Genomic DNA, 24,173 nt, shown 5'->3' with positions numbered 1-24,173 from the left:
CCTATCCCATTGATGAAGGTGTGCCGAATGTCCGGGCCAAATACCAAACAGACATCGCACCAAAACCTAACATCTAAAGCCGGGTGTCCCATCGAAGCCACTACCTGGATTGGGTCCTGTTGTATTTGTGTCGAATATTATGTACGCAAGGGGTTACATGGACTTGGAGTTGTAATTGGTGTGGTTAGGTACGAGTTGTGTAGGAGTCGGACACTTGTATCCTTGGCCTCTTATATACGGAGGGGCGCCACACGTTGTAACCCATCATGACGACTTGATAGCAACAGGTACGCGGGGGAGCCGACGGCTTGTGCCGGCGCCCGGGCGGCCGGTGTTGCGGTATCTTGGGAAGGAGCGCCCGTAGTCATGCCCCGGGGATGTAGCCATATCGGTGAACCTCGTTAACAAATATCGTGCCTCGGTGTGCCGTCTATGATCTTGCATTAGTGTTTTATTCTAACAGGTCCCACACCGTTCTAGCACACCCCAGTGAGCACCGCACGCTGCAAGGGCCGGCCGTCACCTTCATCTTCCATTGGTCCATCCTCAGAGCAGAACTGATGCACCAACCTTGCCATGACTCTCTGCTATCAACGCCACCATGAAGCCATACAGCTTCCTCCTCCTGCGCGAGTCCATCTCCGCGCATCAGACGCCGAGTCTCCACTGCACCATGCCGCCGAGACCCACCGTCGACAATACGTTTGATGCCACACCGCTCCTCCTACATGCCATCTCGCGTCGACTCCGAACTACCGGCAACTCCACCACCCTGAGCAGTCCCCGGCCGACGCCTTCAGGAAGGAACACGACACCAAAGTGCCATCATCACCCAAACAGAGGAACAGAGGCTTTCACCTGCGCTCAAGGCAGAGGTGGGGGGCGTATGATCCACACCGAAGCCTCCATGAAGGGAATCGGCGCTGAGGGCGTCGACTTTGGTGCGGCCACCACGCCGGCCTGGAGTTTCCCCCGGATCCATGCCCACCCGCTAGATCCGTCCAGGCAGTATTGGCATCGACCGTAGTCGCTACCGTAGCCAGCACGAACCGGAGTAGATTGAGTCGGAGACGACGCCTCCCATGGAACTCCGGTCGGCCATCGAGGAGCCGTCGTAGCGCCACCGCCTCCACGTCGCCCACGCAGCCGTGGAAGGCCCCCCATCTGCACCCGCGGGTGCCACCCGCCAGGCAGGCCGCACCGCGCGCCACGGATCGAGGCCGCCGCCCCGAGATCCCCGCGCCGCCCGAGGCACCAGCGGTCAGATCTGAAACAGATCAACCACAGGCACCATAGAAGCGCCCCGAACGCCCCCCCCCCCTCCCCCGCGACCACCAGGGGGATGGAGCTCCTGCCGTCGCCCCCTGAGTCCTCCCCGGCGCGCCCCGCCGCCAACGCACCGTCAACCGCCGCCGAACGCCACCCGTGCCAGGTCCGACCGCTGCGGGGAGGAGAGATCCCGCCGCCGCCGACGCCAACCGGGCTTTGCCTGGCGGCGCGCCCCGGCGGCGACGGGCAGGAAAGGTGAAAGAGCAAAATAAGGTACAATAAGGTGATGTAGGCGGACTGTAAGACTTAAAATAATATATTTTTACTAAGTTGAAAGAGAGAAAAAAGAAGAGGGAAAAAAGAAGAGAGAAAAAACAGGCTACAAACTAATAGCCTGCTGTAGCACGTACTTATAGAGACTTAGTGAGAAAGAAAGGTGAGTCATATATCAATGAAGTAGTACTTATTTACATATAACTATTGTATTTGTCGGCTATAAGTTTAGCTATAAATAATATGGCAACATCATATAGCCATCAGTTAGGTGTACTATGTTCTTATGTGACGGAGCGAGTAAATATTTTTCTTAGGACCTAACACCTCTAAGCCTCAAGGACTTGGCAATGGAGGACGCGGTTTTTGGCCCGGCCGCGGCCGGCAATGCTCGCCAGGAGGTTCGTGACGAAGCTCTTTATCTGCCCTTTGCCGACGAGGGTCTCCCACGGCTGGTTTCCTGCCCCGGCGGCGACGTCGACGACCGACACGCTCATGTCGTTTCGAACGACACAGAGCTTGCCACGAAGCGTGACCATTGCGACCGCCTCGAGAGCGTGCGAGCTTCCGAGGTGGTGCCCGCTTGAGGCGCAGCCACTCCACGCGTCTGCAGCCTCGTCGTAGGCTCTGAGCCGGCAACCGTCCTTGCAGTCAGCGGCGTAGAGCCGGCCGTCGATGCAAGCGCTGGGGCTTCTCCAGCCGGTGACCATGCTATCGAGCGTTGCCACCGTCGACCACTTGTCCGTCTCCGGCGTGTACACCTGGCTGAGCACCTGCCGCCCCGCGCCGAGCCCCTTGACGTACCACCTCCCGCTGTGCACCACGCTGACAAACGGCACTAGCGCCCGGGCCATGTCGGACACGAAAGACCACCGGTTCTTGGCCGGGTCGAAGACCTCCGCGGACCTGAGGCTGCCGCCGCCGCTCTCTCCGCCGGCGACGTACAGGCGGTTTCCCATGACGCACGCGCCGAAGCAGTGGCGCCGTCGCAGCATGTCCGGCGCGCGGTGCCACCGGTTGCTCCGGGCGCTGTAGAACACCACCCGCCGCATGGCGCCCCTTCGCGGGTCCCTGCCGCCCAGCAGGTACAGGTGGCAGCCGCCGAGCACGGCGCAGCTGAACCCGGCGGCGGCCGCGTATTCAGCGGGCACGGGCGGCATCGCGCGCCATGCCGCGGCCGCCGGGTCGAGCACGTCCCACGACACGCGCCCGTCGCCATCGGACTTGAAGGCGTACAGCCATTGCTCGGCGAGCCCGAGCCTCCCGCGGAGGCCGTAGAAGTAGTTGCCCGCGAGGAGGCGGAGCCACCTCCTGCACACTAGCCTCAGCTTGCAGTGATCAGCTCGCGGCACGCGGATGAGGCACGCGATGGCGAGGTCGTCGGGAAGGCCGGGGAGCAGCGGCCGTTGCCCGTCGCTTCGGCGGTCAGCCCGCGACGATCTCTTCTCGCTCAGTGGGTGGATGGAGGCTCTGACGCTCGATTGCACGCAAGGTCTGGATCTCGGGACGTGCCTGCCGGTGGAGGCGACGGCGGCGGCTCTCTCCGCTCTGCACAAGCATGCCGAGCTATCGACCTATCCAGCAAAAGGACAGGATGAGTGTAAGTAAGCTGAACAAACAGGGGAAGAGTGAACCAAGAGCCAAGCCATACTTCAAAATGTGCAAAATTTCTCAACACGCGTTCACAGGGATGGCAATTAACTTACATGTTTCTCTCGTTACTCGTTTATTTCTCTGGTCAATGCGTAACTAGACGCGGCAGACCTTTATCAAAATAAACATTTGTGGACTGCATTTTGCCGAGGCACAAGTTTCTCCAAGGGTGAAATAGTAATTTTACTTCTTGTGAAATTCTTTATGTAAAGTTGGTTTTTTTGCGAAAAAATATTAATTTCATTTCAATAAAGGTGGTTCATTACAATCCTTTTGGCAAAGAGCGCCAATTTCGTCTGGGCCATGGCGGAGCCAGACGGACGTGTGAATAGATGATCTACCCATTTATGCTAAAGCATGAGCTACATTATTTTCACAAGCATGTTTGTCTTTTCTAGTGACCATAGTGAACAGACTGTCCAATGAAATATGTGGTTGCCTTAAAAAAAACTACTCCACCTAGCTACTGTAAAAAAAAGTTCGAAAAAAATACTTCACCTAGCATATTCTGACATGTGCATCATAATTTGGTTTCATATTTTTTTAGAAAAGGAGAATTACCCTGGCCTCTGCATCAGATGCATCATAATTTGGTTTCATACGAAGAACTTTTCTACATTCAGTGGTGGGCACACGCAGTTCCGAACCTAACCCACTCAGGCTGGAGTGTCTTTTCCAAGGTGATTTTTGAGCGAGTCCTTTTGAATTGGGAGGGTCCAAGTCTCAGACCACTAACCTCAAAAAAGAGAAGACAAAAGGGAAGAAACGGTGCCGGTTAGAACTAAAGTCTTGACTGCCTGTCCTTTCTTTTAAAGACACTCGACTGCCTGTCTAAAAGGGGTTGAATGTTGGATAATGCCAAGAGTGATGTGATGAGACAGGAACACACAACACTCGATGGTGTCACGAAACAACAGCTACTTACAAAAGTAGTTGAACTACTTGGTGGGGAACCAACCTCTTACCACGCTTCTGAAGTTGATAACAACGAGGGAAAGAGACCCAAACATTTCCTTACATTTTGTTAGTACAATTTAGATTATATATATAAACATATATACTACCTCCATCCCAAAATATAATGAACTGCAAAAACGTCCTATATTTTGGGACGGAGGAAGTATAATTTTGTACTCCCTTTGTTCCTAAATATAAGTTTTTGTAGAGACTCAACTATGAACTACATACGGATGTATATAAATGCATTGCTCCGTATGTGGTTCATAGTGGAATCTTTTCAAAGACTTATATTTACGAACGGAGGGAGTAGGAGAGTACAACAATATCGACAAAAGAATTCTCTCTTGCATATGCGATGCTCGAGTACTGATTCTGAATACAAAAACTTCTCTTGAAGGTAAGTCTAGTTGCTCAAAAACACTTGCAGCTACAGCTTCCTAGACTTCAATACAAGTGGATACTATCACTTGCTTGGTTCTTTCTGATCCAAAATTCTGAAACAACTTCGAATCATGCTGATGGACCAGCAGATGAACGGTGGATTTATCCAAAAGCATCCGTACAACACCAAACATTTCAGAACTAGGAAAAACTCCGGCGATCTAAGCATGGCGCCTATGCAGAAAAGGAAGAGGGGGCGTAAACGTGATGGAAGACTCACCAGAGGAGCTTGGATCCGTCTATCCATGGCTGACTGTTCCTGGAGGAAAGAATCAAGAATCCACAAGCACACACTCACCACCCAGATATCACAAAACTTCTACAAGCTTCTTTGCGGTAGCGCCCCGTTCCTAGGAGGAGGAAGAAGGGGGGAGCTGAAGGAGGAGGAGAAGAAGATGGTGACACTAGTAAATGGGGATCACCTCTTGGATTTAAGGCAGGTGTGTGTGGTTGTGAGCCTGTCCACAGCTGCAGGGCAACACAATGGCCAAGGCAAACTTGGGCCGTTCTCTCGGAAATGAAACTCTCCTTCTCTGCTGCTTGAGCCAACCACCTTTGTTTGTTTGCCTGGTTGATCAATTTGAAGATATTCCTCTGGGTTATTAATAGCAGAATATGTTTGAATGTATCCCAAAAAAAGAATAAGATTTTTTTGACACTTTAAAAAAGAAAAACTGGGGAAAAAAATTGAATGTCCCATGTCCTGTTCTCCTCTCCTTTTGTGTTCGAAAGATGGCAACTTTCTGCCAACTTGATCACTGAGGATTTGATTAGGTTTTATGGCTGTGTGTACCGGAGAATGTAGGGGCCGGAAAGTTTTGACCTTTCTTTTCAATTTTTCTTTAACGTTTCTAATGCGATTATCTAAGAAAAATGGTGATCGGGTCCAGATTATGATAGCAGCACCTCCAAAACCAGCAAGCACAGACAAGAGAAAAAGGCAATGGTGCACGTCAGTGTCATACCAATATAAAACGAACGCACACCATCAATTTGGACTCCTTGGAATCAAAACAAGAGGAAAGATGCTAATGGAAGGGGCTGAGTTGTTCACCCATATGACATATATCGTCGAGGAGTCATCAATCTGCAAGAGCCAACATTTTTTTTTTTTGAAAAGGAGGACTTCCCCGGCCTCTGCATCGGAAAGATGCATGCGGCCACTTTATTGAAGCAAGTTCAACAAAACAAATAGTCTGGTCTGCAAGAGCCAACATGACAGGGCTGCATTGCCGACACCGGACGTGCGCATTTTCCAATAGTACAAAGTAAATTGCCCAACAATAAAATGTTTGGATTGTGCTTGTAGATACATAAAAAATGATACAGATCATATGTTAAATCACCCAAAACTAATTTTGTGAAATTATTAACGAAGCACAGCACGTGGTGCTGAACTTCATAGAGTATGATGGGGACATCTGTGAAGATCTACACAGGTTTAGGCCCCCGGTTTTTGAGGTTATCCTTTGGCCAGAAAGCTTCCAACCAGTTTAAGTTCCAGACATGGTGTGTTTTGGGATCGATCAACGCGGCTATATTCGATCCTAGGGCCTCTTTGATTCACTGGAATTGAACTGTCTGCTGTGAAAATTCTGTGAATCAACCCTGACAACCTCTGTGCTATTGACCCTCACTTGGCCCTCTTCTGCTCACAGTGGTGTTCTTCAGGATCTGCACAACAACGAACAGCTCGTTCAGGACATGTTTTTTTTTGTCCATCGTCAGAGTACTTGTGGCAATCAGTACGTGGCGAACAGAATTTTTTCAGTTTCCATTTGGTGGTATGATTCTAACTTTTTATGAAATAGAGAATCCGATACCGGAGTAACAGAATGTGAACTGCATGTATAGCAGCAGTGACTACTGATCTTAAACAGTGGTTTTCGGTATCTTTTAGAAGTGAATGACTTGCATAACAAAGCTTTTTTTAAGAAGACTTTATAACAAAGCTATGAGACCTTCTGAACTGTGATCAAGGTCAATCGGGCTTACCGATAAACATATTAGGTAATGTGTGTACAAAACTGAACCACCCAAATGAAGAGGAAAAATAACGAGAAGACAATGGTACCTGTCGGAGCATCTGGTTCTCATTCTGTAGGGTGGAATGCCTCTCTTCCAGCTCCGAATTCTTCTTCTCTAGGTCCTTCACCTTCACCTCCAGATCGCCCAAATAAGCTTTCTTCCTCTCCCTTGCCTGCTGGGCTGATACCCGGTTCCTCAGCAACCTTCACAGGTCAATGACACACAAATAAGCACATATTTAGGGTTTAGACAAAGTCTTGTTTCTTAATATTCAAAAAGTAATAATAATCATCATAGATAATAATCATGTTCATGTAACACCAATACAAAGAAATTTGAGCAGAACACATAGATAATTGCTCCATAATTGGCAACGTAAGTATCTCATGTTAGTTCTGAAAATAAATATTACGATAGAAATACAACTCACCTAATTAAAGTTTTTGTTGACATATTATGGTTAACAATTCCAACTATACAGATAACATTTGTACAGGGAAGGCACTAATGTTACTCATGTCAGCAAAATATTGCTGGGATAAATCGAGACCACTTAACGATTTATTTTTTCCAAAAAGGAGGATAACCCCTAGATTGATGCACATGGTGATATATTATTAATTATTAATAATTCTAAGCAATGCCAAGTATTGATGCCAAACAAATTCGGCTTACATAAATTGAAATAAAAACATCCCGAGGCTAGCCTCTTGAATTGGCCTCGCGATGGTCATGTTCTCCCACAGCTACCACAATCAATCGCCGGGGAAAAACCACTGACAACAAAAGTAGGAGGTCCAAGAAGGAATTGTCGTACGTGCTCCGACGTTGACTGGTCCAACCAAAGATCAAACTTGGGAATAAACCCCGAAGGAGAGGTTTCAGTCAACACCTTCAACAAGAGCACGCCACACGCATGTTGACCTAGATGAAGAGGTGAGATCATAGGTTCCCACCGAGAGTATGCACATACTTGTTGTCGAGTCTGTGACCACTAGCAACCTCTCTGCTAGCTGAAGCTTTCTCGCTAGCCGGATCTCGGTGTTGAGAGGGCCCAAGGCTCACCCATGTCACTAGAGAAAACGTCGGAAGAAGGTTGAGTACCTCACTGCTCCACATCCAGCGATTGTCGCACCACCTTTGATCACCATTGTTGGGAGAGGGAGGGGTGTTGGACGGAGGGTTACGACGAGATTGGCAATCCCTTGTATCCACACAATACCCATGAGATGGTGAAAAGTGCATCTTCCATAGTACCCTAATTGATTTTGATGATTTATGGTAAAACCATTTGATAGGACTAAGGGCATCTCCAATGTCGTCCATCAAACCGCCCATAGATGTCCGGACCGCGCTGCTCGGACAACACCGTCCATCAAACGTCTGCAAGTCCGAATTCCCGCAAATTGAAAGCAAACGTGGGAGAGGTTTGCGGGCGCCACATTGGACTCCAACACCCCAGGCCCACACAAAAACTCCACTCGAAGCCCCACTTTTCTCACTCCGTCCCTACACCCTTGCTGTGTATGCGCATAGTCCAAGACTGCTGCCGTCACTATACTACCCACTCCGCGGCCCAAGCCTTGCTAGACCTCAAATGCTCCACCCGGGCGCCAGCCGATTTGCCTACGCCTCCCTTCCATCCCTGGTCCGGCGCCAGGTACCATCTGCCCTTATACATCATCATCCATGGTGGACACCATGCCCGACAAGTGTTCGACGAAATGCCATAGTGAAATTTATTGACATTTTTGTTGTTCACTTTGAAGCAAACATGATGGATTCGGCCGCGGAGTACTTCTACACCGACTTCATGGATTTGTCCTCTCAAAAGAAAAATAGGGTCTTGCATGACGTGCCATGCACTAGTCCATTTTTAAAAATAATGTCCAGATGGACAAATACAGTACTTTAATCATGTAGTTTATTTTTTTAAAATATTATATTTTTTAAAATAAAAATCTTCGGAGATTATTAAATAGAGAAATTTCTCCTGTGACAAGGAAATCACTACAAAACATAATCGTGGGAATGGAGAAAATGTTTTATTCCCAAAATTTTCGTGCATTGTTTATGATCATTGAAGACTTTTTGCATGCTTTCTGAATAAAAATTAGCGTTCAACCATAAGCCTTTTTCTGTTTTCACAGGCTTTTCTTCGACTTATGATTTTTCCCAAAACTTATTTTCTTTTCGCGAATACGCAAAAGCCTTGAGTATCTTTGCATTGATAGATAGAGCGAAGTTCCAGGATTGTGTTAGGAATATGCAAAACTTATTTTTGCAGACAAGTTTCTATGGTTTGGTAACCGCATTATTGTCTACATCTGCTTTGACTGCGGTGAGGACGTACGCCTGATGCTGAATGTTAAAAGTCAAATTTTCTTATGTTTGTAGATCTAAACTTAAAACCAAATAGTGGTGGACAAAAAGTGGATTTTTCCTTTTTTTTAAGTAGGGTTTCATGTATGGGAGCGGATTTGTAGCACCCGGGTGCTCCACAACCCTGTACGAACATTAAATTCAAAAAAATACCGAGAAGATTGAAAACAAATCTGGGATTTTGGGATATCAAACCTGGGTTCCCGTTATACACCCATGTGAAATTTCGTGAAAAAATACCAGGAAACGTATTCATGGCAAAAAAAACAAAAAAATTCCTATATATAGAAAAAAACTGTTTGGATATTTTTTGTTCGGACAGTATTTCCTTCGCCATTGGTATGTTTCCTGGTATTTTTTCGCGAAACTTCACACAGGAGTAGATTGGAAAGCCAGGTTTGATATCCCCAAATTTCAGTTTTTTTTTTGAATTTTTTTGGTATTTTTTATGTTTAATATTCGTATAGGGGTGTAGAGCGCCCTGTATTTTCCTTCATGTATCAATTTGCATACACAAATATAGTAGTAGCACATCACACATACAGAATGACTTCATTTTAAAGAGATTGCCTCCCAACCTCTACACTTGCAGGAAGAAATTTAAAGAGGAACTCAAATGGATTCTCCGCGGAGCACAGAGGAAGGCATACATCAGTTTTGAACCATGAGTCAATTCTTTCAGATAATGTGCCCTTGGGGCTATTTATTGTATTTGTATTTTTTGTAGTTTCCCCATGTATTTTCTGCTTTGATTTGCTTTTCCTTACTTTTTTCTAGGTTTTTTAGGTTGTATAGCTCTTTTTCTTTTGGACTTTTTGTACCTATTTTTTGAAAATTAATAAAAATACATAGCAAAGTACTGCTGTTTCCCTAAAAAAATATTACTGGTTCAAATTCAGCGTAACACTTGTACTTTAGCCAAATGCTCAAAATTACCTCGATATATCGCAAGTTCTAGATAGTAGGATTTGCAATATTTTTTTGGTAATGGATCAGAAAATATTCTTAAGGTGAATTGATAGGTGGGTTCTATAGGGAAATTCCAAATTTTAAAAAGAGTTTGATGGAATTTGCTTAGATTTTGTCTAAAACAATTTATTTTGTCTCATTAGATCTTTTTAGAAAAAGACATTAGGCCTGGTTTGAAATTAACAAAGCCCCAAATGGCATGTACAACTGTACAAGGTTCAATAAAACATCCTACAAGCATCATAAATACTTGAATACTATTGCTTAATTGAAAAATCTCATTTCATATATTTATGCTAGACCAAAAAAAATCCGAAAGCTTTTTCACACACTGTAGTTATAAAGTTTTGTTGACCTGCAAAGTTTGGCGTCCATATGTTGTTTCGTTTGAGAGAACAAAAAGCGGAATTTTCATGTAGTAAGTTAGTTGGCTAGTACAAATCCTAACACAAAGATGGACGGTACGGATAAGGGTGCAGCACACCAGTCCAACCAGAACCACCGTCCACCGAGGGACCAGATCCCACGGGGTGGAGTGTGTCGGAGAGGGGTGAGTGTGATATCCTTCAGTTTGGCACGTGCGCACTAGGAGCACAACCAAGGAGGATCAGCACCCACAGGCACCACTCATCTCAAAGATGATGCCGTCTCACCACCCAAGGCAGTCACTCGGCTTCCGGAGCCCGCACACAAAAACGGCGCAAGCAAGAACCTCGCTGCAACCATGGCGAGTGTTGGCTTTTGATCGCTAGACCAAAATACCGGAAGCAACCGTAGACGTATGTGCAAGCTAGCAGCATGATGGATAAACAGTGCACACGCACGTCACGGTACTTCACGTACGTGAGCTAGCGGAGCTAGCTTTGATCGATTCGATCGATCCTTCTGTCAACGGTAACGTCTCGGCGAACTCTCACACGAACACAACGAAGGCACGAATCGATGTATTGCCACAGGCCCGTCTTGAGCCTGGTATACGCTTTATTGCTTTGCTTTTCGTTTTTGGTTGATCAGATTACACGGGGTGGTCATGTATATATACTACCAGGCTAGACATAAACCAAACCGACTATGACTAGATATCGTACATGGATACCCAGACACGGAAACGGGATTACCTCACATTCATCCCCTAATCACGATGTCCACACTACGACCTGGATCCCAAATGCGACTACTTGTATGCTCTATTCTTGGCATTGCTTTCGTCGTTTCTTGTAGCATCCCAGGGATCGTCTTTGTTGTCGTCGGCTCGTCCGTAGCTTGACGCCAGCGCTCCTCCTTGGTCGCGTCTTCAACCTTCACCTGTTCTTCGGTGCTTGGTAGATTGTCTTTTGCATCCTTGCGGGGACATCTTTTAAACCCGAGTGAGACCAATCTTCGGTCTAACTTTGAGTTCCAAGCTCTTGGCGCTTGCTTCAGCCCGTAAAGTGCCTTCTTGAGCTTGTAAACTTTCCCTTCTTCGCATTTCTTCTCATAGCCGAGGGGTTGTTCCACGTACACTTCTTCTTTGAGGTCGCCGTTGAGGAAAGCGGATTTCACATCCATATGATGAACCTTCCAATCCTCTTGTGCTGCCAAAACTAGGAGCACTCTTACCGTCTCGATTCGAGCAACCAGTGCAAACACCTCCTCATAGTCAACTCCTTGACGTTGTACGTAGCCCTTTGCAACGAGTCTTGCCTTGTACTTCACAATGGCACCCTTCGTGTCCTTCTTCAACTTGTAAACCCACTTCAAACCTATCGCCTTTTGGTTCGGAGGTCGGGTTACCAAAGTCCATGTGCCATTGCTCTCGATCGCCTTCATCTCCTCATCCATGGCGTGCATCCAACTTGAACTTTTGCTCGCCTCTACGAAGTTCGCTGGCTCCTCAACTCTGAGTAAACACAAATCGGAATACTCGAGTGTAACTGGCTTTGCGTACTTGTAGACTTTCTTGAGGGTCTTGTAGCGACGAGGCCCGGAAGAATCCGTTGTGGCTTGCGAAGGAGGCGACACAAATTGTGTCGGCGTCGATGCACTTGAGGAAGACGGTTGAGTCTCGGGCGTGGTAGATGCCAGGTCGTTGGCATCCGCATCATCGGCGTAGTCGTCGTGATCGTGACCATCATCTTGATTGTCATCATCACTATGCGCCTCGTTGTCGATGTCGTTGCCGAGATCTCTACCCGTGTCTTGCGCGTCGTTGTCGCTATCACCATGCGACCCATGCGCGTCGTCGTTGGTGTCGGCACCATGATGATCACTACCATTGTGGTCACCTTGGTTGGGCGTCTTGCCAACCACCTGGACATCCTCCCCTGCATCATCATTAGTTGGAAATTCAACTGTGAATATGTTACCGTTTGGAGCATCGTTGGTTGTTGCGCTCCAATTCCACGCTTGGTTTTCTTCAAACACAACATTGCGTGAAATCCGTAGACGCTTGGTTCGTGGATCGTAGAAGCGGTATTCCTTGGTGCCGGAACTCCTCTCGTACCCGATAAACACCATCTTGGTGCTACGATCGGCAAGCTTTGAGAGATGCGGCTCCGCCGTCTTCACATGTGCCACACACCCAAACGTCCGTAGATGAGACACATTCGGCTTCCATCCGTAAATTACTTCATACGGAATCTTGTCGATCACTGCCTTCGTTGGAGCCCGGTTGAGAAGATAGACCGCTGTCGAGACATCTTCTCCCCAAAAAGTCCCCGGCAAGTTCTTGCTCTTAAGTAAACTTCTCGCCATGTCAACGACGGTTCGATTGCACCTTTCAACAACCCCGTTCTGTTGTGGCGTATAAGGTGCCGTGAGGAACCTCTTTATGCCAATCTTCTCGTAGTAGTCGTTGAACTCGTTCGACGTAAACTCTCTGCCGCGATCTGTTCGTAGAGCGCGAACCTTCAGCTTGTGTTCCATCTCCGTTGCAGCCTTCAGCTTCTTGAACGCTTCAAACGCCTCATCTTTAGATCGTAGGAGAACGACCCACATGTATCTCGAGTAGTCATCTACCACAAGGAAGAAGTACTTCTTTCCTCCGTGAGTTGCTGGGGTGATAGGGCCACAAAGATCACCATGAAGCAGCTCGAGTGCATCACTTGCACGATAGGTAGACTGAGCATGGAACGGCCTGCGGTGCTGTTTTCCAACCAAGCACCCGTCACATACTCGATCAACATGGTCGATTAACGGCATCCCAGATACCATCTCCATCTTCGACATCTTCTTCAAGGCGTAGAAGTTAACGTGTCCAAATCTAGTATGGCATAACCACGAATCATCATCACTCTTGGCGAGCCAACACTCCGGTTGAGATTGATCAAGGTTGAGGATATAGAGCCTGTTCCGTGTGCGATTCACACGTGCTAGCACGTTTCGGAGGTTGTCGAAGATCGTCATCACTCCGTTCTCAATATCCACCTTGCATCCATTCTCGTCAAGTTTCCCGACAGAGATGATGTTGTTGCGAAGCCGTGGGATGTAGTACACTCCGGTGAGTATGCGATGTTCTCCTGTGAGACTCTCGAAGAGGACAGAACCTTGCCCGCAAATCTCCACATTTGAACCATCACCTAACTTGACCGAGCCTTGAACATCATATTCCAGCTCGAGGAACTTCTCCTTGCACCCCGTCATGTGGTTACTGGCACCTGTGTCTAGATATCACGACACATTCTGGCTCCCGGATAACTTTGGTGTTACCTTTTTCTCATGAAGTAGCACCTTCTGGTTTGGTTTCACAACCGCTGTTTGGACGAGATCACAAACTTTGGCCATCAGAAGACCTGGACGTTCGTCTTCCTGCTTCGCCAAATTTGCCTTGATCTCCCGCTTGTTAGGCTCCGGACAATCCTTCGCAAAGTGACCCATCTCGTTGCAGTTATAGCACTTGACCTCGGACATATCCAAGTTCTGTGGCTCCCGCTCTTTAGATCGGTCCGCCTTACCACGGCCTTGTGGCTTGCCTTTTCCTTTGCCTTTTCCGGTTTGTCCGCCGCTCTTCGCGTTGCTTGAGCCTTCGCCAACGTTGCGCCTTCCTTTGCTACTTGGGGACTCCCAATCTGCGCGCGAGTACATGAGTTGGTCACCATCTCCTCCTTTGCCTTTCCGACAGCCACGAGCATTCTCTTCCCATGTCCGCAAGCGTCCGATCGCCTCCGTTATGGTCATGTCGTCGATGTCGTAAAGCTGCTCGAGCGTGCCGATGATGTACGTGAACTTATCAGTCACCGAACTAAAAAACTTCTCCACAATCTCGGCTTCCTCGAGTTTTGCACCAAGCGCGTGGATCTCTCCCACCAAAGTAGTTAGACGCATGGCATAGTCGTTCACCGATTCAGTTTCCTCCATTTGCAACTTGTGAAATTGGCGCTTCAGCACTTGTGCCCGAGCCTTCGTGACGCGATCTTCTCCGATCCTCATCTCTTTGAGTGCGTTCCACGCCTCTCTTGCTGTCTCGAACTCCGCCAATGTCATCAGCAGGAATCTGGCATAGACTGGGCTATGGTGGCCGTGGCACCTTTGTCGCACTCCTGGTCAACGTCGCCGTCCGTGATGGCCTCCCACACTCGAAGGGTTCAGAGAATGATCTTCATCTTCACCGCCCACACGCCGTAGTTGGCGTCGGTGAGCATCGGGTACTGGATGGGGATGTTGCGATGCGCCTGCACGTTCCGCCACCACTGGTTGCTGACTTGCCGCCCTTCTTCACCTTGTCGCTGTTCTTGTTCGCCTTGGAACCGCCGTTGCCGGACTTGTTTCCCTTGAAACCGCCATTGCCGGACTTGACTGACTCAGCATCGCTGTCCGTCATCGTAGATCGTCGAGGCTCTGATACCAATTGTTGGCTTTTGATTGCTAGACCAAAATACCGGAAGCAACCACAGACGTATGTGCAAGCTAGCAGCTTGATGGATAAACAGTGCACACGCACGTCACGGTACTTCACGTACGTGAGCTAGCGGAGCTAGCTTTGATCGATTCGATCGATCCTTCTGTCAACGGTAATGTCTCGGCGAACTCTCACACGAACACAGCGAAGGCACGAATCGATGTATTGCCACAGGCCCGTCTCGAGCCTGGTACACGCTTTATTGCTTTGCTTTTCGTTTTTGGTTGATCAGATTACACGGGGTGGTCATGTATATATACTACCAGGCTAGACATAAACCAAACCGACTAGGACTAGATATCGTACATGGATACCCAGACACGGACACGGGATTACCTCATAGCGAGGGCACTAGGAGCCACTCGGCTTCCACGACGACTTCCTCTGGCGGCAGCGAGGGCAGAAGAGTGTCAGGGGTGGGGACTTTCTAAGGGGTGCCAGTAAATGCAACTACTAAAACATTCCTACTGAGTTGCAGGACTCTGATGGTGATAGCGCTACCTCCGTTCCTTTATGTAAGGTGTATTTGTTTTTTCAAAAGTCAAACGAGTGCATGTTTGACCAAGTTTTTTGAAAAACATATCAATATCCACAATACGAAATTTATATCATTTGATTCATCATGAAAAGTAGTTTCATATTTTACCTATTAGGATTGCAGATGTTGTTATTTTATTCTATAATATTGGTCAAATATTCACATGGTTGACTTGCACGGAAACCAATACATCTTATATTATGAAACCAATACACCTTGTATCATGTAGTCCCTCCGTTAAAGTACTACTCCCTTCGTCCCATAATGTAAGACATTTTTTGACACTAGTTTAGTATTAAAAGGTGTCTTACATATCAAAAATAGCTATTACAGATTGGGAATGATACGAGGCGGGTCCACCACGTTTTTTCTCTAAGGGGCGACCGAGAGGCGATCGCCAAGGCGATCGGAAGGCGGCGCCTAGGTTTAGGGTTTTGAATGTAGGGTGGCGGTGATCTACAGGGCATCTAGGGTGTGGCGACGGCGCTGCAGGCTTGGCTTGGCCCTGCGAGAGACAACCCAGCTTGACGAGGAGGCCATGGCGTCTTCTTCAAGCAGGGGGGAGGACTCCTCCCGCGGCGGCGACTCCGAGGAAGCAAACCCCGCTGAAGGCGGGGGAGACTGGAAACATGGCAAGTCGGAGATCTTCGGAGTCTCCGGCAGATGGTAAGACCTCGGAGGAGGCGGCGTTCCTGTCAGCGAAGATGGGGGGTCTGGCGCTGACGGAAAAGGAGGCGGCCGGATTTTGTTTTGATGATCCAGATCCAAGGACGAAGATAGAGGTGAAGTGGGATGTCGTTGGCAAGTCCTTTTCCCCACGCCCTCTGATCAAGCATGCTTTTGAGAGAGCGGTGCAGTGTGCCTGGGGTCTCCATAGGGATGCCCAATTCAAGATGCTTGGGGGTAATATGTTCATGATCAAATTTGGCAGCGAAGGAGACTGGAAACATGTTCTTCACAATGGCCCGTGGCAGTTTGATTTCAATGTAGTTGCTCGGAAGGACTATGATGGGGAGACCAAGCCGTCCGAGATGATTTTTGATTCGATTGAGGCCTGGGTCAGGGTTGATGACTTACCTCTGGACAAAAGATCGAAGGCATTCGGAGAGGCACTTGGAAACTGGCTTGGGACAGTAGTCAAGGTAGATGTTGGAGAGGATGGTTTAGCGAGGGGGACTCAACTTAGAGTTCGAGCCAGAATTGCACTGCATGAGCCCCTCGTCTGTGGTTTCTACTTGAAGAAGAAGCCTGATGACAAGGAGAAAACGTGGTTTGATTTTGCTTATAAGAAAGTACCCCGCTTCTGTTTTGACTGCGGTAGACTTGTGCACGTGGAGGGAGTTTGTGACCCACCGGTGGAGCCTCTGTCGTAGTGGGGAGAATGGCTGTGTGCCTCGCCGGGCAGGGCATCGTCGAGTCATTAGGAGAAGAAGCAGTGGCAAGGAACATCCAGCAAGAATATAAGCAGAGAGAGCTCAATGTCAAGTGGGGGTGACAATGGACCAAAAGGGTATGCACATGTGCGTGACCTCCCAACCCGCAGATCGTTGTACAAAGAATATACGCCCTCGGCTGACTCCCACACTGGTGGGCCAAAGCAGAAGGGGAAGGAGCAACAAGAGGTCCAGAGCCCGCAGAAAGCGCACACTGGTGCAGAAGGGGCTAAGGCGAGGGATCTTCGTCATGATTTAGAGGAAAAACGGGAGAAACACCTTAGAAATGAGCTGCATCAGAAGGTGAGAGAAGGTATCATCTCCCCGAGAAAGGGTCATGACCACAGAGAAGGGCAGCAACGCAGGGAGGAGAAAGCACCACGGGAGCATTACAGGAGGCCGGGGTATTATGTTAGGAAGCCTAGAAGCGATGTGGGGTCTTCTTGACAGCGAGAGGACCACTATCGGTATGTTCCCAAGGAAAAGAAGAGACCATCAAGGCAAATGTGGGTGCCAGTAGGAGAAGGAGTTCGGAGGGAAGATGGTGATGCTCTCGTTGGCGAAAAACGGCAGAAAGTGTCGTCTGTCTTTGAGAGGATCGGTGATCATGGAGCTAGATCGGCGGACCCCGGCAGTCGGGGCCGCCGGGAGCAATGAATTTCCTCGTTTGGAACTGTCGGGGATTGGAGTTGGACCCGACAGTTGGAGAGTTGAGGGACCTGATTAGGTCGTACAACCCAGCGGTGGTTTTTCTATGTGAGACAAAGAAGAAGGCGCGAGCAATGGAGAAAGTCAAATGGAGTCTAGGGTTCCGTCACGCCGTTGCGGTGGATTGTGAGGGAAGGAGTGGTGGATTAGCTCTACTGTGGAGGGATCATATTTCGGTTACACTCAGACCGTGGTGCCAGTACTATATTGATGCGGAAATCATGTCAGAGGGAAGAACCGTTAGATTCACTGGAGTCTACGGTGAACCTAGGATGGAGCACAGGCGGAAAACGTGGGATGCCCTTCATTATTTGAGAAGACAAGACAATCTACCTTGGCTTTGTGCCGGGGGCTTTAACGAGATTCTTTTTCAAACAGAGCAGAAAGGAGGCAATCTGAGGAACTTCTACCAGATGGAGGATTTTCAGGAGTGCCTTGGCGATTGTGGATTAGCGGACTTGGGTTTCACTGGTTACCCATTTACGTGGGACAATAAGCAAGACGAGGGGGGAACATTCGGGTTCGGCTCGATAGGGCCACATGCAATGATGAGTTCTTGCACCTCTTTCCGGAGACGGCGGTCGAACATGTTCTTACCGAGGAATCTGACCATGTGGCTCTGCTAATCAAAGCGGCGGCATCACTGGATGCAGCGGGCCTCAAGAAGCAAAAGTTTTTTAGATTTGAAGAAGCAAAAGTTTTTTAGATTTGAAGAAGCATGGACAAGGCATGAAGATTATGAGCAGATGATTGTGAGGGCCTGGGAACAAGCAAAGCAACAGCATGGGGTGCATGCGGGAATGAGCGGGAAACTGGGCACCCTTACCAAGGCCATGCAGATGTGGAGTAGGGAAGTGTTTGGTTCCCTTCGCAAGCAGATTTCCAAGTTAAAAACTCAGCTGAGAGATACAAAAGAAAGGGCGCTGGTGACCGGTTATTTCCAGGAGGTCAAGGATATAGAGAGTCAGCTTCACGATCTTTACGAAAAGGAGGAGATCTACTATAAACAGCGTTCGCGGATTGACTGGCTGTAGTGGGGCGATCAAAATACAAAGTATTTCCAGAATCGAGCATCGCATCGAAGGAGAAAAAACATGGTCAAGGCACTGCGCAGGGAGGATGGCACGCTTTGTACCTCTGACGATGACATGCGGACTATGGCAATGAAGTTTTATGCTTCTTTGTTCAGCTCCGAGGGTTCTAATGCAGCGGCAAGTGTGCTGCAACACATTGATACTCTAGTCTCGGAGGAGATGAATGGGAAGCTCACAACCATGATCACCGACTGTGAAATTGAGACGGCTCTATTTCAGATGGGCCCTACGAAGGCGCCGGGGCCGGACGGCTTCCCGGCTTTGTTCTATCAACGACATTGGTCGCTAGTTAAGGAGGACGTGTGCAGGTCGGTCAAGGATTTTTTGGATGGAGTGGCGACACCGGAAGGTTTCAATGACACAGTTATAGTGATGATTCCTAAAGTCACATCACCGGAGTTGTTGTCTCTGTTTAGACCAATTAGTCTGTGTAATGTGCTCTACAAAATTGCAACAAAGGTACTGGCCAATAGACTCAAGGGAATCCTCCCTGTTTTGATCTCAGAAGAACAGAGTGCCTTTGTACCGGGGCGACTCATCACGAATAATGTTTTGGTGGCTTATGAGTGTGTCCACGCTATCAGGATGAGGAAGAGGAAGAAGGCCTTGTGTGCGATTAAATTAGACATGATGAAGGCATATGACAGAGTGGAGTGGATATTTCTTGAGAGGGTGTTGGAGAAGTTTGGTTTTCATGAGGCATGGATTCAGATGATAATGAGGTGCGTGACGTCGGCAAGATTCATGGTGAAGCTCAATGGGGGGATCTCGGATTCTTTTCTGCCGTCCAGAGGTCTCCGTCAAGGGGATCCCCTCTCGCCTTATTTGTTCTTGTTCTGTGTGGAGGGCTTCTCGGCATTGCTGAAACATGCACAAAGCTCCGGTGACATAAAGGGGGTGTCTTTTGGGAGCACTGGCCCATGGTTACCCACCTCCTCTTTGCAGACGACATCATTGTGTTCCTTGAAGGCGCTGAAAGTAATCTCCTTGCTCTCAAAACAATCCTACGGGACTATGAGGCAGCATCGGGACAGAAAGTAAACTTGCAAAAATCTTCTATCTTCTTCGGGAAAGGGAGCACAGAGGACACCAAAGAACATCTTAAGGCTGTTATCGGGATTACTTCTGAAGCTCTAGGTGAGAAATATTTGGGGCTGCCCACTGCTGTGGGGAAATCCAAGGAGGGTACTTTTAAATATGCCCGGGAGAGTGCAAAGGGTAAGGTCACCGGTTGGAAGGGGCAAGGTCTATCAAAAAAGGCTCGTGAGGTGTTGGTCAAATCGGGGCTCCAGTCAACCCCAACATTCACCATGAGTTGCTTCTAGCTCACCAAGAAATTGTGCGGAACCTGACATCTATCTCTTCTAACTTTTGGTGGGGCGAGGCAAATGGTGAGAAGCAGGTTCACTGGATTGCGTGGAAGAAAATGTGTGAGAGCAAGCAGGAGGGAGGGATGGGGTTTCAAGATATGGAAGCTTTCAACCAAGCATTACTCGCCAAGCAAGCTTGGAGATTATTGCAGGTCCCGTCTTCTCTGTGTGGACGCGTCCTCAAAGCACGCTACTATGATCATGGATCTATCCTCAATGCAACCTGTCCGAGCGGTGCATCATACACCTTTAGAAGCATTCTGCATGGCAGAAACCTGCTCTTGGACGGACTTATATGGCGAGTGGGCGATGGATCCACCATCCGCATTCATCATGATAATTGGATCCCTCGCAAAGGTAGCCTACGGCCACTGGGCCAGGTGTATATGCCGGGGATTACGAGGGTGAGCGATCTACTAAATGATGAGGCTACAGGTTGGGATCGACACAAGCTAGAAGCAATGTTCTTCGATGGCGATGTACATGATATTCTACAGATTTGTGTGGGTGGACCGGGTACTGAGGATATCTTAGCTTGGAATTTTACGAACAATGGAAAATTTTCCGTGAAGTCAGCTTACCACCTATGCATGGAGAAGAAGGCGAGAACTGGACAGCCAGGCTCGTCCTCGACGGCGGTGGACCACCGGAGTTGGCTGGCGCTGTGGGGCGCCAACGCGCCAGGGAAAGTGTTGATACATGTGTGGCGGTTGATCAAGAACGGCTTGGCGGTGGGCTCAGAACTTCTTCGTAGAAGGATCAAGCCCGGCGTTTTTTGCCCGGCGTGTGGTCGGGAAGAAACTTTGTATCACAGATTTTGGGGCTGCTATCATTCCATGCTTTTCTGGAAGGAGCTGAACTCGGTATTGGGTGCGAGGGTGGCGACCCACCTCGATCTACGTGCACCTAGAGTTCGGTTGCATCATGGATGCTTCAGTGGATGTCGGATGCTTCAGAGGACGAGAAGTCAGCGATGGCTCAGGGCTTATATGCGATATGGCTGGCAAGAAATGACACCCGTGATGGAAAAAGAATTGAGGAGGCCAACATGGTGGCGAGGAGAGTAGCAGCGCTCATGGAAGAATGAAAGAAAGTCCGGGGCCAGACGGAGACCTCGACACCACCTACCCAACGCGCTAGATGGGAACCACCGGAGTCGGGTTGGCTCAAGGCCAACGTCGATGGTGCTATGTCTCGGTCGAGGCAAGGTGGAGGTGGTGGTGTTGTGTTCAGAGATGAAGACGGTGGCTTCCGAGGTGCGGATGCTGTCTTTCTTCCGGATATCACATCGGCAGAAGTGGCGGAGCTGCTGGCTTGCAGGAGGGCGGCCGAGCTAGCTCTGCAAAGAGGTGTGCCCAAACTACATCTGGAGACCGACTGCCTTAATGTGGCCAGGAAGCTAAATGAGCAAGATCGAAACCTGTCGTCGGTGGGTATCTTGGTGGAAGAAATCAAAATGATGGCCACAAACCTGGGGGAGTTCAGAGCTACATGGGTGCGAAGGGAGGCGAATAAAGCGGCTCATGAGATTGCCCGTTTTGGTTTCTGTAATAGTGTTTCGCTGTCGTGGGAGATGTCTCCCCCAGATTGTATTCTCAGTATTGTTTCTGATAAACTTCCTAATTTAGCTTAACAAAGTGGGGAAGTGATTTAAAAAAAAGGCGTCTTACATTATGAGACGGAGGGAGTACGTGTTTTTCAGAGTCAAACAGCTTAAAAAATGTCGACATTAATAATAGCACATAATTACAGTATAAAAATATCTTCCATGATATACTAATGATCTTATTTTGTATTATGAATGTACATATTTTTTTTCTACAATATTGGTTAAACTTCACAAAGCTTGAAAAAACATCTTACAAACTATCTTTTGGAACTAAATGGAGTACTGATATGTCAAAAATCCTTTTCTACCCCTAGCCCAGCTGCATGTATTCCACCGTAGATGATATCCTTTAAATTCAGGATATCTCTTTTGCTACAACAAACTCGTCTATCGATCTCAATCAGGCTGAGCTGAGCATCGCATTGGTAATCGTAATTTTTTTTCAAATCATACAGGAGAGCCAAATGTATTTCATTAGATAGAAAGAAGAGTACAGCGCCATAGAAGACACCGCATAACACCAAAGATGGCACGACCCAACAACAAAACCATAAGCTAAACAACGATGAAGAATCTAAGGATCCTGGCACAAACGTTGGCAACCAACGACCTAGACATAACACTAGAACCCACACAAGTACAACTAAGGACCAGAAAGAAGCATGAAAACATTGACCACCCGTCGAAGGAGCTTGCAACTTCTGAGAGCAATGACCACAATAATAGAAGCACACGTCCTCCATTATGGCCGCTTCCACTGACCCTAAGTGACCCAACTTTCACGAGCACGAGAGCCAGGCGAAGACGGCCAAGCCAACCATAATATTTATTCAGAGACCTCGACATTTGATCCGTATCTAGATCCATAAGAGATCTCTCTAGAAAAAAGAAAGGTCCACAAGAAAATCATTTTCGTTCCCAACTTGGATCCACGAGCAATCTTGGTTTGTCTAAACTCAACAAAAGGGGGCCTGTACATGCATGGCGTGGTTTCGGTATGGACCATCAGGAGTTCAGGACCACCATGCATTGAATCCAAAACATGCATGAATGGGCATCCGTACTCGATCTACCATCCAGACAACGAATTGGGCACACGGGAGGCATTATCCACATTCGGAAACTCAAACTGAATTGTATGCAGCATGAGGCTCGTACCTCTTGAGGCGCTTGTGCTCCTTGTCGGCCGGGGTGCGTCCGCGGCGGCGCGCGCTGCCTTGCGCGGTGGAGGACTGGGCACGCTCCGGCCCGTCGGCTTCCCTCCTGCCGGACGTGGACGCGCCGCTTGGCCCCAGGCCCAGCTCCGGCACCGTCCCTATCTCGTCGTCGCTCTCCATCCCTGCAGTCCAACGAAGCTCAGCTTAGCTCAGTTCACCAATCTAGTTCTTTTGGAGATACCGGTCTTTCTGCAAACACAAACGCTCGGCAGGAATGAGTGCAAAGCTTCTTTCCTCAAAATGCCCAGTTAAAGATGACGTGAAATTCGACCCAGAATTCTAGTAGAAAAGTATAGAACATCTCTGGCAAGTGCCCAAGATGATTGGAACTTTCGGAAGCCCGGCCCAATGGACACTCATCGGAAGGCACAGCGCACAAGAGCTTCGTTTCAAGAACCGATCGAGCTAAAACAGCATTACAGCAGGAGAGAATTGAAGTTGTAGAGCTTGCCTTCCTTGTGCCCCATGTGGTTGCCGGAGCTGGACGACCTGTCGCTGCTCGAAGGCCGCGAGCTCTCCCCCTGCTCCTGCATTCTCCCCCCGCCTCTCTCGTCCCTCCCAATCCCGAGGAAGACGAGGCTACCGCTGCTCCTCTCCTCCTATCTTCTGCTCCTCTTCCTCGGCTCCTCCTCCCAGCTGCTACTTGCTTGTATGGACCATGAGAACTTTTTTGTCTTAAGGCGGCACAAAACCCAGGTATTTCAGGGATTAGCCCCTGCAAAGCCCCGTGTGTTTCATACAAGCACCCGCCAATTTGCATTGCAGTCCCTCTACAGCGTAGTCGCGGCAGGAAAGAGGCTCAAACGGGGATTCCGCGGCACAGGACGGGGTTTCATGTAAGACGCGGCTTCGGGAGACGTCATTTATTGGCCCGAAAGTTCCATGGGGTTTGGGTTTTAGCGGGGCGATCCCAGCCACCCAACCCGCGAGGATCGCACGGCTGGGAACCGCAGGTCGTGGCTGCCCAGGAGACCACCCGCCCGGAGTCGCGATCCACAGGCGCGGAGACCCGCTACGTGGAGGCGCTGAGGCCCTTCCGCTTCGCCTGGCACACTGACGCGCGGGCCGTCGGGCCCGTGGTCCTACCCGTCAGTGAGCTGTCTCGACGTATCGTGGCGCTTTCGCCCGAGGCCGCCGCGCGCGTGCGCGTTTGCTCGGGGCTCGCTGGCGCCTCGTCGGCCACGCAGAAAAAGAAGCGAAATATCTATCGCACGGACGCAGGTGGTGGTGCCTTTTCGATATCGCCGTCGTGGAAGTAATGCTCTCCGGAAGCTCATCGGGTCACGACGGCAGCGTGATCATCTCCAGCCAGATATTCCATACTCGAATCGATGGTACTTGGTGCGCATCTTT

General features: G+C 48.9%; 2 protein-coding genes across 2 annotated transcripts; both read right to left on the bottom strand.

Annotated features, from left to right (window-relative positions):
- Window positions 1–1,693: 1,693 nt before the first annotated feature.
- Window positions 1,694–5,366, bottom strand: LOC123144356 (F-box/kelch-repeat protein At1g55270). The gene is made up of 2 exons (XM_044563459.1): window positions 4,817–5,366; window positions 1,694–3,116 (listed from the first exon to the last, which is right to left on the bottom strand). The coding sequence occupies exons 1-2, from the start codon at window positions 4,841–4,843 to the stop codon at window positions 1,872–1,874; spliced, it is 1,272 nt and encodes a 423-aa protein (XP_044419394.1). The 5' UTR covers window positions 4,844–5,366; the 3' UTR covers window positions 1,694–1,871.
- Window positions 5,367–5,869: 503 nt separating this feature from the next.
- On the bottom strand, window positions 5,870–23,531 carry LOC123144357 (transcription factor HY5). The gene is made up of 4 exons (XM_044563460.1): window positions 23,272–23,531; window positions 22,762–22,942; window positions 6,671–6,827; window positions 5,870–6,270 (listed from the first exon to the last, which is right to left on the bottom strand). The coding sequence occupies exons 1-4, from the start codon at window positions 23,351–23,353 to the stop codon at window positions 6,220–6,222; spliced, it is 471 nt and encodes a 156-aa protein (XP_044419395.1). The 5' UTR covers window positions 23,354–23,531; the 3' UTR covers window positions 5,870–6,219.
- Between the last annotated feature and the right edge of the window lie 642 nt (window positions 23,532–24,173).

Source organism: Triticum aestivum, chromosome 6D (genome assembly GCF_018294505.1).
Source record: "Triticum aestivum cultivar Chinese Spring chromosome 6D, IWGSC CS RefSeq v2.1, whole genome shotgun sequence".
NCBI classification, from domain to species: Eukaryota; Viridiplantae; Streptophyta; class Magnoliopsida; order Poales; family Poaceae; genus Triticum; species Triticum aestivum.
This window is presented reverse-complemented; position numbering and strand designations above follow the sequence as displayed.